The sequence below is a fragment of the Anomaloglossus baeobatrachus genome, chromosome 5 (assembly GCF_048569485.1).
Source record: "Anomaloglossus baeobatrachus isolate aAnoBae1 chromosome 5, aAnoBae1.hap1, whole genome shotgun sequence".
In the NCBI taxonomy this organism is placed as follows: domain Eukaryota; kingdom Metazoa; phylum Chordata; class Amphibia; order Anura; family Aromobatidae; genus Anomaloglossus; species Anomaloglossus baeobatrachus.
This window is the reverse complement of record NC_134357.1, coordinates 23,693,938-23,711,388: the sequence shown is the minus strand read 5'-3', so window position 1 is coordinate 23,711,388 and position 17,451 is coordinate 23,693,938. Positions and strand designations below refer to the sequence as shown.

General features: G+C 45.9%; 1 protein-coding gene across 1 annotated transcript in view; it reads left to right on the top strand.

Annotated features, from left to right (window-relative positions):
* The first annotated feature begins 5,539 nt into the window (after window positions 1–5,539).
* The window catches only part of PTPN6 (protein tyrosine phosphatase non-receptor type 6), a 64,824-nt gene continuing 52,912 nt past the window's right edge, over window positions 5,540–17,451 (top strand). The window contains exon 1 of the mRNA XM_075352206.1: window positions 5,540–6,102. Coding sequence (XP_075208321.1) covers window positions 6,095–6,102 — 8 coding nt within the window. The 5' untranslated portion in view covers window positions 5,540–6,094. The remainder of the gene's footprint in view (window positions 6,103–17,451) is intronic.

Sequence of the window (17,451 nt, the reverse complement as noted above, 5' to 3'; positions counted from 1 at the left end):
GTCATTTCCCTCCGATCTGAAATGATCAAACATTTCAGATCGGAGGGAAATGTCCTCCCCCTGACCCCTCCTCCGGTCCACCGGAGCCCTCTGGTCACCGGAGCCCCCTCCGGTTCTCCAGAGCCACCACCCCCCTCCCCCCTCCGGAGCGTGGAAGATGGCGGCGCACAGCGCGCGGCCGCCTTCATTCTGCTCTTTCTGCCGCATGTGACACGTCACATGCGGCAGAAAGGTGTCCCCAGGTCCCACTAGGTCACCCCCCGTTACCCCCCCCACCCCCAAGCCCCCGGTTATACGTTACCTGTCTGCCGCTCCGGGCCCGCGATCGCCGCCTCCTTCTTCAATGCTGGCGGCGCATGCGCAGACAGCGGCTGTCAGCTGGATCCCTGGAAGCAGGGATCCTGCTGACGTCGCTGATGCACAGGCTCCACTGTGGACCGGGGGAGGGTGAGTGCAGTGATCTGCAGCCACACTCCTCACATGGAGAGGCTGCTGTTCCAGAAAATGGGGGGTACGTTCTGTGAGCGTGCCCCTCATATTCTGGAATGAGGTTACTGCAGGTCACTCTGCCCTAGGTTGGACCGGGGCAGTGTGAGTGCAGTATTCTCAGATTACTGCACCCACACTGCTCATGGAGAGCTTGCTCTTCCAGAAAATGGGGGATACGTTCCCTGAACGTGCCCCCCATATTCTAGAAGATCCAGAGTCGCCGAGGGACCTCCAAAATGGATTACAGCGACCGGAATTTCTTTATTTTCAATAAATTGGTAAAAGAGGAATGTTTCGGGGAGTGTTTTTTCAAATAAATTTTTTTTTTGTCTTTTTTTTTTCTATTACTGACTGGGTTAGTGATGTCGGGTATCTGTTCAGATGCCGTGACATCACTAACCCCAGGGCTTGATGCCAGGTGACATTACAGCTGGTATCAACCCCATATATTACCCCGTCTGCCACCGCACCAGGGCGCGGGATGAGCTGGGGCGAAGCGCCAGGATTGGCGCATCTAATGGATGCGCCACTTCTGGGGCGGCTGCGGCCTGCTATTTTTAGGCTGGGAAGAGTCCAATAACCATGGCTCTTCCCACCCTGAGAATACCAGACCCCAGCTGTCCGCTTCACCTTGGCTGGTGATCTAATTTGGGGGGGACCCCACGTTTTGTTTTTTTTTTAAAAAACGCCTGGGGAGCCCTCCAAATTGATCACCAGCCAAGGTGAAGCTGTCAGCTGTGGTTTGCAGGCTACAGCTGTCTGCTTTACCCTAGCTGGCTATCAAAAATAGGGGGGACCCCACGTCGTTTATTTTAATTATTAATTTTTTGGGGGGCTAAATACAAGGCTAGGCACCCTTTAGTGCCACATGAAAGGCACTAAAGGGCGCCAGCTTAGAATATGCAGGGGAATGGGACGTTATATTTGTTTGACATCTATCCATTCATCCATTGTAGCATTTTACGCTGTGTGCCCACAATCAGGGTTTGCAGCGTTTTGGGCGCAGAGTGTTTTCCCTGCGTCCATAGCGCTGCGTTGTGCAGTAGAAGCACAGTGGAAGGATTTTTAGAAATCCCATGCCCAATGTGCTTCTTTTCTCCGCAGCATAAACCGACCTGTGGCGCAGCTTCCCGAGCCTCAGCATGTCAATTTATGCTGCGGAGATGAGTGTTCTCTGCAGGTAGCATAGAGCTCCACAGCGGCCTGAACCCAAATCGTGGGCTTGGGCAGCTGCGTTCTCCCGTGGACAACACTCACATCTCTGCAGGAGGCTGACACTGTGTACTAGACGCCGTGTCGCTGGATCATGGCCACATAGCCTAACAGTGAGACATTTGTTGCTACAGCAACATTTTTGTGAAGTACCTGTGGATTCAAAATGCTTACTATACTCCTGAATAAAATCCAGTTTCCAAAATGGGGTCACTTGTGGGGGTTTTCTGATGTATAGGTACCCAAGGGGCCCTGCTAATGTGACATGGTGCGCGCAATTTATTTCAACTTTTCCAGAATTCAAATGGTGCTCCCTCCATTCCAAGCCCTCCCATTTATCCAAACAGAGGTTTTTGGCCACATGTGGGGTATCCCTGTGCTCATAAGACATTGGATAACAACCTGTGGGGTCCACGGTTTGTTGTTGTCTCTTGAAAAAGTGAGAAATTTGATGCTAAAGCAACAGTTTTGTGAAAAAAATGAAAATTTTCAATATGGCAACCTAAGCTTATCAAATTCTGTGAAGTACTCGTGGATTCAAACTGCTCACTATACACCTAGATAAAAGCCTTGAGGTGTCTTGTTTCCAGAATGGAGTCACTTTTGGGGGACCGCCACTGTTTAGGCACCTCAGGGGCTCTCCAAATGCAACCTGGCGTCCGCTATTGATTCCAGCCAATTTTGCAGTCAAATGGCACTCCTTCCCTTCCGAGCCCTGCCATGCGCCCAAACAGTTGATTTCCACCACATATAAGGTATCGCCAAACTCAGGAGAAATTGCACAATAAATGTTATGCTGAATTTTTTCCTTTTACTCTTGTAAAAAAAAAAGCTACCTGGTTGAAATAACAATTTTGTGGTAAAATTTTTTTTTTTTTTTCATGGCTCAACGTTATAAAATTCTGTGAAGCACCTGAGGGTTCAGGGTACTCACCAAACATCTAGATAAATTCCTTGAGGGGCCTAGTTTCCAAAATGGGGCCACTTGTGCGGGGTTTCTGCTGTTTAGGTACCTTAGGGGACCTCCAAATGCGACATGGTGCCCGCAATCTTTTTCAGCCAAATTTCCTTTCTAAAATTCAAATATTGCTCCTTTCGTTCCAAGCCCTCCCATTTGTCCAAACAAAGGTTTCAGACCACATGTGAGGTATCACCGCGCTCATAAAAAAGTGGTTAACAAACCTTGAGGTCAAATTTTTGGAATTACCTCTTGAAAAAGTGAGAAAATTGATGCTAAAGCAACATTTTTGAGAAAATTATTAAAATTTTCAATATGACAACGTAACGTTAACAAAATCTGTGAAGTACCTGTGGATCTAAAATGCTCACTATACCCCTAGATAGAAGCCTTGAGGGGTCTAGTTTCCAAAATGGTGTCACTTGTGAGGGATTTCTTCTGTTTAGGTACCTTAGCGGACCTGTAAATGCAACATGGTGCCCGCAATCTATTTCAGCCAAATTTGCTTTCCAAAATTCAAATATTGCTCCTTCTGTTCCGAGCCCTCCCATTTGTCCAAACAGAGGTTTCTGACCACATGTGGGGTATCAGCGCGCTCATAAGAAAGTGGGTAACAAGTTTTGAGGTCCATTTTGTTGTGTTATTTCTTCTAAAAGTGAATAAATTTGGGTTAGAGCAACATTTTTAGGTAAAATTTAATTTTTGCTTTTTTTCATTCCACATTGCTTTTGTTCATGTGAAGCACCTGAAGGGTTAATAAACTTCTTGAATGTGGTTTTGAGTACTTTGGGGGGTGCAGTTTTTAGAATGGTGTCACTTTTGGGTATTTTCTGTCATCTAGGCCTATTGAAGTCACTTCAAATGTGATGTGGTCCCTAAAAAACTGGTTTTGTAAATTTTGATGTAAAAATGAGAAATCGCTGATAAACTTTGAACCCCTCTAACTTCCTAACAAAAAAAAATTTTGTTTCCAAAATTGTGCTGATGTAAAGTAGACATGTGGGAAATGTTATTTATTAACTATTTTGTGTCACAGAAATCTCTGGTTTAACGGTATAAAAATTCAAAAGTTGAAAATTGCTAAATTTTCAAAATTTTTGCCAATATTCAATTTTTTTCATAAATAAACACAAAAAATATTGTCCTAAATTTGGTACTAACATGAAGTCCAATATGTGACGAAAAAACAATCTCAGAATCACCGGGATCCGTTGAAGCGTTCCAGAGTTATAACCTCATGAAGTGACACTGGTCAGAATTGCAAAATTTGGTCTGGTCATTAAGGTGAAAATTAGCTCCGTCACTAAAGGGTTAATCAGATTTTTATTTGTGAAGGATAATCCCAGACTTGTGTGTGTTTTAGGGCGATTATGTGGTGAGGTTGGTGTATGTGTGGTGAGATGTGTGCTGAGGGTGGTATATGTGTTCAAGCACGTGGTAGTGTGTGGCGCATTTTGTGTGTGTGTTCATATCCCCGAGTGTGGTGAGTATCCCATGTCGGGGCTCCACCTTAGCAGCTGTACGGTATACACTCTTTGGCGCCATCGCTCTCATTCTTTAAGTCCCCCTTGTTCACATCTGGCAGCTGTCAATTTGCCCCCAACACTTTTCGTTTTACTTTTTCCCAATTATGTAGATAGGGGCAAAATTGATTGGTAAATTGGAACGAGCGGGGTTAAAATTTCGCCTCACAACATAGAATCCAGCGCTGACCGGGATAGTAACTGTCTCTCTGTTTCTTTCCCATTCTCTGTCTGTCTCTGTCTGTCCCCTCTGTATATATCTCTCTGTCTCTCTATCTCTTTGTCTCTGTCTCTTTCCCTGTCTGTCTCTGACTGTCTCTGTCTATTTCCCTGTCTGTCTGTCTATCTCTTTCCCTGTCTGTCTATCTCTGTCACTTTCCCTGTCTGTCTCTTTCCCTCTCTTTCTTTGTCTGTCTCTTTACCTGTCTGTCTTTGTCTCTTTCCCTGTCAGTCTGTCTCTTTGTGTCTGCCTCTTTCCCTGTCTGTGTCTGTCTCTTTCCCTGGCTGCATTGTGACACGCCAACATTCCATATAAGGGCGTGGCTGCACATTCTTCTGAAGTTCTGGCTGCACTGTGGCTCCCAGCTCCATTCGCTTTAATGGAGGCAGGTTTTTTGGTGAATAACTGTAAAGCGCGGAGTTAAAATTTCCCCTCAAAACATAGCCCATGACGCTCTCGGGGTCCAGACGTGTGAGTGTGCAAAATTTTGTGGCTGTAGCTGCGACGGTGTGGATGCCAATCCCGGACACACACACACACACACACACACACACACATTCTGCTTTATATATTAGATACTGTATATATATATATATACACTGTATATAAATATATATAATATATATATATATATACATACATATACTGTATATATTATATATTTTTTTTTTGAAGCATGAAGTTTACATACACTATCTAATAAGACACATACTGTAATGTTGATGGGATGGATAGAATGTGTCTTGTGGAATAACAGGTTGTTACATTGTATCATTGCAGGTAAATGTCTCGCACTGTTGAGGCTGAATACGTTGGTTGTAATGTGTCACCTGTGATAAGAGTTATTTCTGTAGGGTTTTTATTTTTTGCAGCTTTTGGACATAGCCGGTTTCCCAGGCGGAGTTCTTGATATTTATGTAGGAAGTGAATCCTGAAATGTTTTAGAAAGTGGCGGAGGTTTTTATGTCAGGATGATTGGAGGCGTCTTTTCGTCCAGCGCTGCTTCTGCCCTTCGGGCGGTGTTGTGTGTGGAGCTGTATTATTTCGTGGCCTCTTATCTTTAGCCCTGTATCCTATTTCTGGCCCTGGCGCCCTCCCACAGCCCTACATTGCCGGGTTTGTGTGGGAGGAGGCATTGCCTGGTTACCTGTGGGTTGTATCACACTCTCACCTGAGACACCAGGTCCTACACTGGGATTCGGCTGTAATTCCCCTCTGAATGCACCTTGCACTATAATCCGTCCGTCCCTGCACCTCTCCCCGTCTCTGCCTATATGCCTGGGGCCTCTTGGCCTTTTATTTTGCAAGTTTTCGTTGCTGGGAGTATTGTGCAGCTGAGCTTACACAATGTGTCTGAGGTGCACAGCTAAAAAATGAGAAGTAGAAGCTTTAGAGAACACAAGCTTCCTGTTTGAGAGAGCGACAGAGGGATTAACTGGCAGAAAAGTCAACTTTTTTTGGTGTGAGCACATTGAGTAGGGGCAATGAAGTCTAGAGGAGAGATGCAGTGACATCGGTCGGCCCCGGGACAGCGACCAGAGGACGGGCTTCAGAGAACTTCTGTCGGAGAGGTGAATGTACCTAAAAGTCAGCGGGAGAAAAAAAAAATCAAGTGACAACTAGAAAAAGGGGAAGACCCCCGAAGACAAGTCACCCCACCGCAAGTGAGGACCCCCGGGCAAAGATTCAGAGATGGTCAGGTAAGGAAAATGTAGATAATGTCCGACATTGCAACCTCTGTCTCTGCTGCCTGTATCTTTCTCTACTTTTTTTTTCTTTCCTGTCTTTATCTCTCCTTGCTTTATCATCATCTATCTTGCCTTTCCTTCCTTCTCTCCTACATTTCCATCTGTCTCCCATTCCATATTCTCTGTCTCTCCTGCCTATCTCTCCTAGTTACTTTTTGACTCCCCTCCTTCTTTTCTCTCTGTTTTCCTTCTCAGCTACCTTATCTTTCTATCTCCCTTGGCTTTTCTGTCTGCCTCCCTTGGCTTTTCTGTCTGCCTCCCTTGGCTTTTCTGTCTGCCTCCCTTGGCTTTTCTGTCTGCCTCCCTTGGCTTTTCTGTCTGCCTCCCTTGGCTTTTCTGTCTGCCTCCCTTGGCTTTTCTGTCTGCCTCCCTTGGCTTTTCTGTCTGCCTCCCTTGCCTTTTTGTCTCTGCCTCCCTTGCCTTTTTGTCTCTGCCTCCCTTGCCTTTTTGTCTCTGCCTCCCTTGCCTTTTTGTCTCTGCCTCCCTTGCCTTTTTGTCTCTGCCTCCCTTGCCTTTTTGTCTCTGCCTCCCTTGCCTTTTCTCTCTGTCTCTCTTGCCTTTTTGTCTCTGTCACCACAGCCTGTTTTCTCTGTATTTTCAGCCTATTTTTGCTGTCCCCTAGCCTTTTCTTTCTATCTTCCTAAACTTTTATCTCTGTCTTTCCAGTCTGTTTTTGCTGTCGTCCTTGCCTTTTCTTTGTCTCTCTTTTCTTTGCTTTCTGTCTCCCTTGCCTTGTCTCTCTGTTTGTCTCTTTTTCTCTCTGTCCCCCTTGCCTCTTCGCTCTGTTCCTCTTCTCTTTGGCTCCCTGGCCTCTTCTCTCTGGCTCCCTTGCTTTTTCTCTCTGGTTCCCTTGCCTTTTCTCTTTGGTTCCATTGCCTCTTCTCTCTGGCTCCCGTGCCTTTTTTCTCTAATTTCCTTGCATTTTCTATGTCTCTCTTTCCTTTGCTTTCTGTCTCCCTTGCATTGTCTCTTCTCTCTGTCTCCCTTGCCTCTTCTCTCTTTCTCCCTTGCCTCTTCTCTCTTTCCCCCTTGCCTCTTCTCTCTTTCCCTCTTGCCTCTTCTCTCTTTCCCCCTTGCCTCTTCTCTCTTTCCCCCTTGCCTTTTCTCTCTTTCCCCCTTGCCTTTTCTCTCTGGCTCCCTTGCTTCTTCCCTCTGCCCCCCTTGCCTCTTCTCTCTGTCCCCCTTGCCTCTTCTCTCTGGCTCCCTTGCCTTTTCTCTCTGTGTCCCTTGCCTCTTCTCTCTGTCTCCCTTGTCTCGTCTCTCTGTCTCCCTTGCCTCTTCTCTCTGTCTCCCTTGCCTCCTCTCTCTGTCTCCCTTGCCTCCTCTCTCTGTCCCCCTTGCCTCTTCTTTCTGGCTCCCTTGCCTCTTCTCTCTGTCCCCCTTGCCTCTTCTCTCTGCCCCCCTTGCCTCTTCTCTCTGTCCCCCTTGCTTCTTCTCTCTGTCCCCCTTGCCTCTTCTCTCTGGCTCCCTTGCCTTTTCTCTCTGTGTCCCTTGCCTCTTCTCTCTGTCTCCCTTGTCTCGTCTCTCTGTCGCCCTTGCCTCTTCTCTCTGTCTCCCTTGCCTCTTCTCTCTGTCCCCCTTGCCTCTTCTCTCTGTCTCCCTTGCCTCCTCTCTCTGTCCCCCTTGCCTCTTCTTTCTGGCTCCCTTGCCTCTTCTCTCTGTCCCCCTTGCCTCTTCTCTCTGCCCCCCTTGCCTCTTCTCTCTGTCCCCCTTGCTTCTTCTCTCTGTCCCCCTTGCCTCTTCTCTCTGTCGCCCTTGCCTCTTCTCTCTGTCTCCCTTGCCTCTTCTCTCTGTCCCCCTTGCCTCTTCTCTCTGTCGCCCTTGCCTCTTCTCTCTGTCTCCCTTGCCTCTTCTCTCTATCTCCCTTGCCTCTTCTCTTTGTCTCCCTTGCCTCTTCTCTCTGCCCCCCTTGCCTCTTCTCTTTGTCTTCCTTGCCTCTTCTCTATCTCCCTTGCCTCTTCTCTCTGGCTCCCTTGCCTCTTCTCTTTGTCTTCCTTGCCTGTTCTCTCTGTCTCCCTTGCCTCTTCTCTCTGTCTCCCTTGCCTCTTCTCTCTGTCTCCCTTGCCTCTTCTCTCTTTCTCTTTGTCTTCCTTGCCTTTTCTCTCTGTCTCCCTTGCCTCTTCTCTCTGCCCCCCTTGCCTCTTCTCTCTGCCCCCCTTGCCTCTTCTCTCTGCCCCCCTTGCCTCTTCTCTTTGTCTTCCTTGCCTCTTCTCTCTGTCTCCCTTGCCTCTTCTCTCTGTCTCCCTTGCCTCTTCTCTCTGTCTCCCTTGCCTCTTCTCTCTGCCCCCCTTGCCTCTTCTCTTTGTCTTCCTTGCCTCTTCTCTTTGTCTTCCTTGCCTCTTCTCTCTGTCTCCCTTGCCTCTTCTCTCTGTCTCCCTTGCCTCTTCTCTCTGTCTCCCTTGCCTCTTCTCTTTGTCTTCCTTGCCTCTTCTCTTTGTCTTCCTTGCCTCTTCTCTTTGTCTTCCTTGCCTCTTCTCTCTGTCTCCCTTGCCTCTTCTCTCTGTCTCCCTTGCCTCTTCTCTCTGTCTCCCTTGCCTCTTCTCTCTGTCTCCCTTGCCTCTTCTCTCTGTCTCCCTTGCCTCTTCTCTCTGTCTCCCTTGCCTCTTCTCTCTATCTCCCTTGCCTCTTCTCTCTATCTCCCTTGCCTCTTCTCTCTGTCTCCCTTGCCTCTTCTCTCTATCTCCCTTGCCTCTTCTCTTTGTCTCCCTTGCCTCTTCTCTCTGTCTCCCTTGCCTCTTCTCTCTGCCCCCCTTGCCTCTTCTCTTTGTCTTCCTTGCCTCTTCTCTCTGTCTCCCTTGCCTCTTCTCTTTGTCTTCCTTGCCTCTTCTCTTTGTCTTCCTTGCCTTTTCTCTCTGTCTTACCAACTTTTTTTCCTCCGAATTCTTAGCTTTTTCTTACATAGTTTCCAATACATCCATGTTAGATCTTGGTAGTTTTGAGATACAAATGAATAATGTCCTTTAAGTAAATGGCCTTCAAGTTCTTACTCATTACAAGTTTCACAATGATCACATTCGGCTTATCAGTCTTGGCTAAGCATTTCTGAGAAGTTTGGGTGACTCTTTGGAAGAATATGATTACCCTAATTCACTGCCTGTGAGATGACACTTAGGGATTGTTTTTCATTCATTCATTCATTCATTCATTCATTCATTCATTCATTCATTGGGTGTCTTGTCATCAGCTTTTGGTTCACGATCTGCCGGTCCTCACTTGGTGTGGCTTCTCCTTTGCTTGTGGTCACCTGTCACGAATGGTCCGTATTTGTCGCCTTGGTCCTTTCTTCTTATCCCATCTTCTCTGTACCCGCTATATACTGTATCTCACAATTGCTTTAACCTGCTGTGATCTGGGAAGTTTTTTTCTGAAGCTTTGATTTTTATTTTTGCTATATTGTAACCTGTATTAAATGCCGAAAAAGTTATTATGTATGCAAAATTCTCAAACACTCTGAAAGGCAGTCCAAAGTGTGGCTGTAATGGTTTAATAGCCTTGGGCCATAGCTTTATTGCTTTCTTGCATTCTCTGATTCACTGATCAAAAGATTATAAAATCATCTCGCTGTAGTTGATACAAATAAAGTCACAGATCGCCCCATTGCCATATTGATATTCCTAAATAAAGCAGGTACAGGCTGCCCTCATCCGTCCTTACAAAGGGGTGATGACTCTTCCCGTCTCCATGCTGACACATCAAAGCCACTGAAGTGGAGTGTGGTCCTCGCTCCACTAACTAGTGATGAGCGGGCACTACCATGCTCGGGTGCTCAGTACTGGTAATTAGTGATGAGCGGGCACTACCATGCTCGGGTGCTCAGTACTGGTAACTAGTGATGAGCGGGCACTACCATGCTCGGGTGCTCAGTACTGGTAATTAGTGATGAGCGAGCACTACCATGCTCGGGTGCTCAGTACTGGTAACTAGTGATGAGCGGGCACTACCATGCTCAGGTGCTCAGTACTGGTAACTAGTGATGAGCGGGCACTACCATGCTCGGGTGCTCAGTACTCGTAACTAGTGATGAGCGGGCACTACCATGCTCGGGTGCTCTGTACTGGTAACTAGTGATGAGCGGGCACTACCATGCTCAGGTGCTTGGTACTTGTAACTAGTGATGAGCGGGCACTACCATGCTCGGGTGCTTGGTACTTGTAACTAGTGATGAGCGGGCACTACCATGCTCAGGTGCTTGGTACTTGTAACTAGTGATGAGCGGGCACTACCATGCTCGGGTGCTCGGTACTTGTAACTAGTGATGAGCGGGCACTACCATGCTCGGGTGCTCAGTAGTGGTAACTAGTGATGAGCGGGCACTACCATGCTCAGGTGCTCAGTACTCGTAACTAGTGATGAGTGAGCACTACCATGCTCGGGTGCTCAGTACTGGTAACTATTGATGAGTGAGCACTACCATGCTCGGGTGCTCTGTACTCGTAACTAGTGATGAGCGAGCACTACCATGCTCGGGTGCTCGGTACTGGTAACTAGTGATGAGCGGGCACTACCATGCTCAGGTGCTCAGTACTCGTAACTAGTGATGAGCGAGCACTACCATGCTCGGGTGCTCAGTACTCGTAACTAGTGATGAGCGAGCACTACCATGCTCGGGTGCTCGGTACTTGTAACTAGTGATGAGCGGGCACTACCATGCTCGGGTGCTCGGTACTTGTAACTAGTGATGAGCGGGCACTACCATGCTCGGGTGCTCAGTACTGGTAACTAGTGATGAGCGGGCACTACCATGCTCGGGTGCTCAGTACTGGTAACTAGTGATGAGCGGGCACTACCATGCTCGGGTGCTCAGTACTGGTAACTAGTGATGAGCGGGCACTACCATGCTCGGGTGTTCAGTACTCGTAACTAGTGATGAGCGGGCACTACCATGCTCGGGTGCTCAGTACTGGTAACTAGTGATGAGCGGGCACTACCATGCTCAGGTGCTCAGTACTCGTAACTAGTGATGAGCGGGCACGACCATGCTCGGGTGCTCGGTACTTGTAACTAGTGATGAGCGGGCACTACCATGCTCAGGTGCTCGGTACTCATAACAAGCATTTGGAGGCTCAGACAAGCTCAACTTCAGGGGTGAAAGAATTCTGAAGGGGTTTTTTTTGCGTCAATTGACATTTTCTGAGACTTTAATGTTTTTATTTTTGGGCTCTGGGACTTGTCTTATTCTTTGACCCTGAACCTATATGTTTATAAATACCATTTTGGGGTAGCTACAATGTTTCCATCGCCTCTTAATGCTTTTTATTGCAGAGTTGCTGCGGCCAAGAAACATAATCCTGGCATTTTTCTTGTTACGCTGTTTACTGATCAGATTAATTTACTTTATATTTTTTTAGCTTGGACTTTTACAAATGCACCAATAGCAAATATGCATCTTTAATATTTAATTTATTTTAATTGTTTTATTTTTAATGGGGCAAAAGGTGAGCAATTTGCACTTTTTATATTTTTTTAAACATTTATTTTTCACCTTTTTAATATATTTGTTAGTCCGCTTAGGGGACTTGAATCTGCAAACGTCCAATTGTTTGTGCTATACATACAGTGGGTACGGAAAGTATTCAGACCCCTTAAATTTTTACTCTGCACCTGATCCCCTATCTTGACAGAAAAAAAAACAAAAATGTAGAAATTTTTGCAAATGTATTAAACAAGAAAAACTGAAATATCCCATGGTCATAAGTATTCAGCCCCTTTTCTCGGACACTCATATGTAAGTCACATGCTGTCCATTTCCTTGTGATCCTCCTTGAGATGGTTCTCCTCCTTCATTGGAGTGCAGCTGTGTGTAATTACACTGATAGGACGTGATTTGGAAAGGCGCACACCTGTCTATATAAGACCTCACAGCTCACACTGCATGTCACACCAAATGAGGATCATGAGGTCAAAGGAACTGCCCAAGGAGCTCAGAGACAGAATTATGGCAAGGCACAGATCTGGCCAAGGTTACAAAAGATTTCTGCAGTTCTCAAGGTTCCTAAGAGCACAGTGGCCTCCATATTCCTTAAATGGAAGAAGTTTGGGAACACCAGAACTCTTCCTAGACCTGGCCGTCCAGCCAAACTGAGCAATCGTGGGAGAAGAGCCTTGGTGAGAGGTAAAGAAGAACCCCAATATCACTGTGGCTGAGCTCCAGAGATTCAGTAGAGAGATGGGAGAAAGCGCCACAAAGTCAACTATCACTGCAGCCTCCACCAGTCCGGCCTTTATGGCAGAGTGGCCCGACGGAAGCCTCTCCATAGTGCAAGACATATGAAAGCCTGCACAGAGTTTGCAAAAAAACACATGAAGGAATCTCAGACTATGAGAAATAAGATTCTCTGGTCTGATGAGACAAAGAACATTTTGGTGATAATTCTAAGTGGTATGTGTGGAGAAAACCAGGCACTGCTCATCACCTGCCCAATACAATCCCCACAGTGAGACATGGTGGAGGGAGCATCATGCTATGGGGGCAGGGACAGGACGACTGGTTACAATTGAAGGAAAGATGAATGCGGCCAAGTATAGAGCTATCCTGGAAGAAAACCTCTTCCTCAGTGCTCTGGACCTCAGACTTGGCTGAAGGTTCACCTTCCAACAAGACAATGACCCTAAGCACACTGCTAAAATAACAAAGGAGTGGTTTCAAAACAGCTCTGTGACAATTCTTTACCGGCCCAGCCAGAACCCTGACCTAAACCCAATTGAGCATCTCTGGAGAGACCTGAAAATGGCTGTCCACCAACATTCACCATCCAACCTGACGGAACTGGAGAGGATCTGCAAGGAAGAATGGCCGAGGATCCCCAAATCCAGGATCCCAAGAAGACTCATGGCTGCACTAGCTCAAAAGGGAGGGTGCCTCTACTCAATACTGAGCAAAGGGGCTGAATACTTATGACCATGTGAGATTTCAGTTTTTCTTGTTTAATAAATTTGCAAAAATTTCTACATTTGTTTTTTTTCTGTCAAGATGGGGGACGGGGCGCAGAGTGTACATTAATGAGGAAAAAATGAACTTTTTTTGAATTTGCCAAATGACTGCAATGAAACAGAGTGAAAAATTTAAAGGGGTCTGAATACTTTCTGTACCCACTGTAGCAATGCATCAGCACTACTGTGTATAGCAAAAATCACAGTCTCCTATGAATGCCAGCTAGACGCTGACTGTCACAGGAGAACTGTCATGACAAGCAGGGGGTCTTTAGCAGATGTGAAATTAACAAACATGGCAGCTCTGGATTAGTTATACTTATATAATTAATGATATATTTAATGATATTTTTCATTCTACTCGTCATGAGAAATTAGTGATACCAGATCTTGTTATTTTCTATTGACGCCCTTTTCTTCTTATCTATTGCTCCGTTCTCTGATTCTTGTCATTACCGTATCATCTCTGTCCACTTGTATCATGACTAAGAAAGATCACATGATCTGATCCCAAAAACGACTGCGCCCTCCAACGCCAGAGTGACTCGGAGGGTTTGGAGCTCGGACCGATATACTGAACTTTTAAAAGTTCATCTTTGCAGAATCCCTTTTAGCTTAATATAGTAATATGGACAGTTTCACACACAAAAAAAAAATAAAAATATTACGTAAAATAGAAAATAAAAGGAAGAATATTTATACCTGGAATTTGTGAGAACTGAGTCTTTTGTTAGAAAGATTTACCGTATATAAAAATAGATATATTTTTGTACTGTAGAAACTTCTGTAAAGCAACACTGAATAACACACGGTAGTATCTGACTCATGTTTAACGCGCACCAATCACCAAGATTTTCCTATATAACCTAAAGCCAGTGCTATACCGGCACTATCAGGCTGATTCTATACATACAGTGCTATACCGGCACTATCAGGCTGATTCTATACATACAGTGCTATACTGGCACTATCAGGCTGATTCTATACATACAGTGCTATACTGGCACTATCAGGCTGATTCTATACATACAGTGCTATACTGGCACTATCAGGCTGAGTCTATACATACAGTGCTATACTGGCCCTATCAGGCTGAGTCTATACATACAGTGCTATACTGGCACTATCAGGCTGATTCTATACATACAGTGCTATACTGGCGCTATCAGGCTGAGTCTATACATACAGGGCTATACTGGCACTATCAGGCTGATTCTATACATACAGTGCTATACTGGCACTATCAGGCTGATTCTATACATACAGTGCTATACTGGCACTACAGTTAGGTCCAGAAATCTTTGGACAGTGACACAATTTTGGCGAGTTGGGCTCTGCATGCCACCACATTGGATTTGAAATGAAACCTCTACAACAGAATTCAAGTGCAGATTGTAACGTTTAATTTGAAGGTTTGAACAAAAATATCTGATAGAAATTGTAGGAATTGTCACATTTCTTTACAAACACTCCACATTTTAGGAGGTCAAAAGTAATTGGACAAATAAACCAAACGAAAACAAAATATTTTTATTTTCAATATTTTGCTGCGAATCCTTTAGAGGCAATCACTGCCTTAAGTCTGGAACCCGTGGACATCACCAAACGCTGGGTTTCCTCCTTCTTAATGCTTTGCCAGGCCTTTACAGCCGCAGCCTTCAGGTCTTGCTTGTTTGTGGGTCTTTCCGTCTTAAGTCTGGATTTGAGCAAGTGAAATGCATGCTCAATTGGGTTAAGATCTGGTGATTGACTTGGCCATTGCAGAATGTTCCACTTTTTTGCACTCATGAACTCCTGGGTAGCTTTGGCTGTATGCTTTGGGTCATTGTCCATCTGTACTATGAAGCGCCGTCCGATCAACTTTGCGGCATTTGGCTGAATCTGGGCTGAAAGTATATCCCGGTACACTTCAGAATTCATCCAGCTACTCTTGTCTGCTGTTATGTCATCAATAAACACAAGTGACCAAGTGCCATTGAAAGCCATGCATGCCCATGCCATCACGTTGCCTCCACCATGTTTTACAGAGGATGTGGTGTGCCTTGGATTATGTGCCGTTCCCTTTCTTCTCCAAACTTTTTTCTTCCCATCATTCTGGTACAGGTTGATCTTTGTCTCATCTGTCCATAGAATACTTTTCCAGAACTGAGCTGGCTTCATGAGGTGTTTTTCAGTAAATTTAACTCTGGCCTGTCTATTTTTGGAATTGATGAATGGTTTGCATCTAGATGTGAACCCTTTGTATTTACTTTCATGGAGTCTTCTCTTTACTGTTGACTTAGAGACAGATACACCTACTTCACTGAGAGTGTTCTGGACTTCAGTTGATGTTGTGAACGGGTTCTTCTTCACCAAAGAAAGTATGCGGCGATCATCCGCCACTGCTGTCATCCGTGGACGCCCAGGCCTTTTTGAGTTCCCAAGCTCACCAGTCAATTCCTTTTTTCTCAGAATGTACCCGACTGTTGAATTTGCTACTCCAAGCATGTCTGCTATCTCTCTGATGGATTTTTTCTTTTTTTTCAGCCTCAGGATGTTCTGCTTCACCTCAATTGAGAGTTCCTTAGACCGCATGTTGTCTGGTCACAGCAACAGCTTCCAAATGCAAAACCACATACCTGTAATCAACCCCAGACCTTTTAACTGCTTCATTGATTACAGGTTAACGAGGGAGACGCCTTCAGAATTAATTGCAGCCCTTAGAGTCCCTTGTCCAATTACTTTTGGTCCCTTTAAAAAGAGGAGGCTATGCATTACAGAGCTATGATTCCTAAACCCTTTCTCCGATTTGGATGTGAAAACTCTCATATTGCAGCTGGGAGTGTGCACTTTCAGCCCATATTATATATAGAATTTTATTTCTGAACATGTTTTTGTAAACAGCTAAAATAACAAAACTTGTGTCACTGTCCAAATATTTCTGGACCTAACTGTATCAGGCTGATTCTATACATACAGTGCTTTACTGGCACTATCAGGCTGATTCTATACATACAGTGCTATACTGGCCCTATCAGGCTGAGTCTATACATACAGTGCTATACTGGCCCTATCAGGCTGATTCTATACATACAGTGCTATACCGGCACTATCAGGCTGATTCTATACATACAGTGCTATACCGGCACTATCAGGCTGATTCTATACATACAGTGCTATACTGGCACTATCAGGCTGATTCTATACATACAGTGCTATACCGGCACTATCAGGCTGATTCTATACACACAGTGCTATACTGGCACTATCAGGCTGAGTCTATACATACAGTGCTATACTGGCACTATCAGGCTGATTCTATACATACAGTGCTATACTGGCACTATCAGGCTGATTCTATACATACAGTGCTATACTGGCGCTATCAGGCTGAGTCTATACATACAGGGCTATACTGGCACTATCAGGCTGATTCTATACATACAGTGCTATACTGGCACTATCAGGCTGAGTCTATACATACAGTGCTATACTGGCACGATCAGGCTGATTCTATACATACAGTGCTATACTGGCACTATCAGGCTGATTCTATACATACAGTGCTATACTGGCACTATCAGGCTGATTCTATACATACAGTGCTATACTGGCACTATCAGGCTGATTCTATACATACAGTGCTATACTGGCACTATCAGGCTGATTCTATACATACAGGGCTATACCGGCACTATCAGGCTGATTCTATACATATGTGACGCCCTGGGCAAGCCAGGGGTCACAGGTAATGACATCACCACATCCTACACCCCGGTTAGGCACATCAAAGCTAGACCCAAAAATCCTTGTTGCCTTCTCCAGAGGCTGATGTCCACACCAGGGGGTGGAGCCAGGCGGTTGGTCTCCACCCACCAAGGAGTTCACAGTCCTGGAGGAGGGAAAACACGGGCAGTTAGAGTTAAGCTAGGGAAGTGAAGGAATGAAGAGTTAGAGAGTGGAGGAAGAAGTGAGAGGAGGGTGCGAGGAGAAAAGTGGTAGTAGAGTAACTAACTGAGAGCGTCCGGGTGTGTGCCCCGGACAGAGACAGCAAGGTTAGCAGACGGCGGTGACCGTCTGCAGGAGTGGCCTATCGGAGTTGCCGTAAGGACCGTGGACGGGCGGTGGCCTGGCGGTACCGGACCGGTACACAAGGAGAAGCCAGCACCATTGGCAGGGGCCTTTCGGATCCCGGCAAGGCTTGGAGTCGAGGTGAATTTGCCAAATCCGTCAGTGAAGGGGACCTCCGGGTTTCCAAACAACTAAGTCCCGATTGAAGGCAACAGTCCAACCGTATGAGAGAGACACCGCCACCGCCAAGGCACCAGTTTCTCAGGGCCAGCGCCTGCGGGCAAAGAGGGGCTCCTCCGGCCCATATCCAAGTCGGGGAGC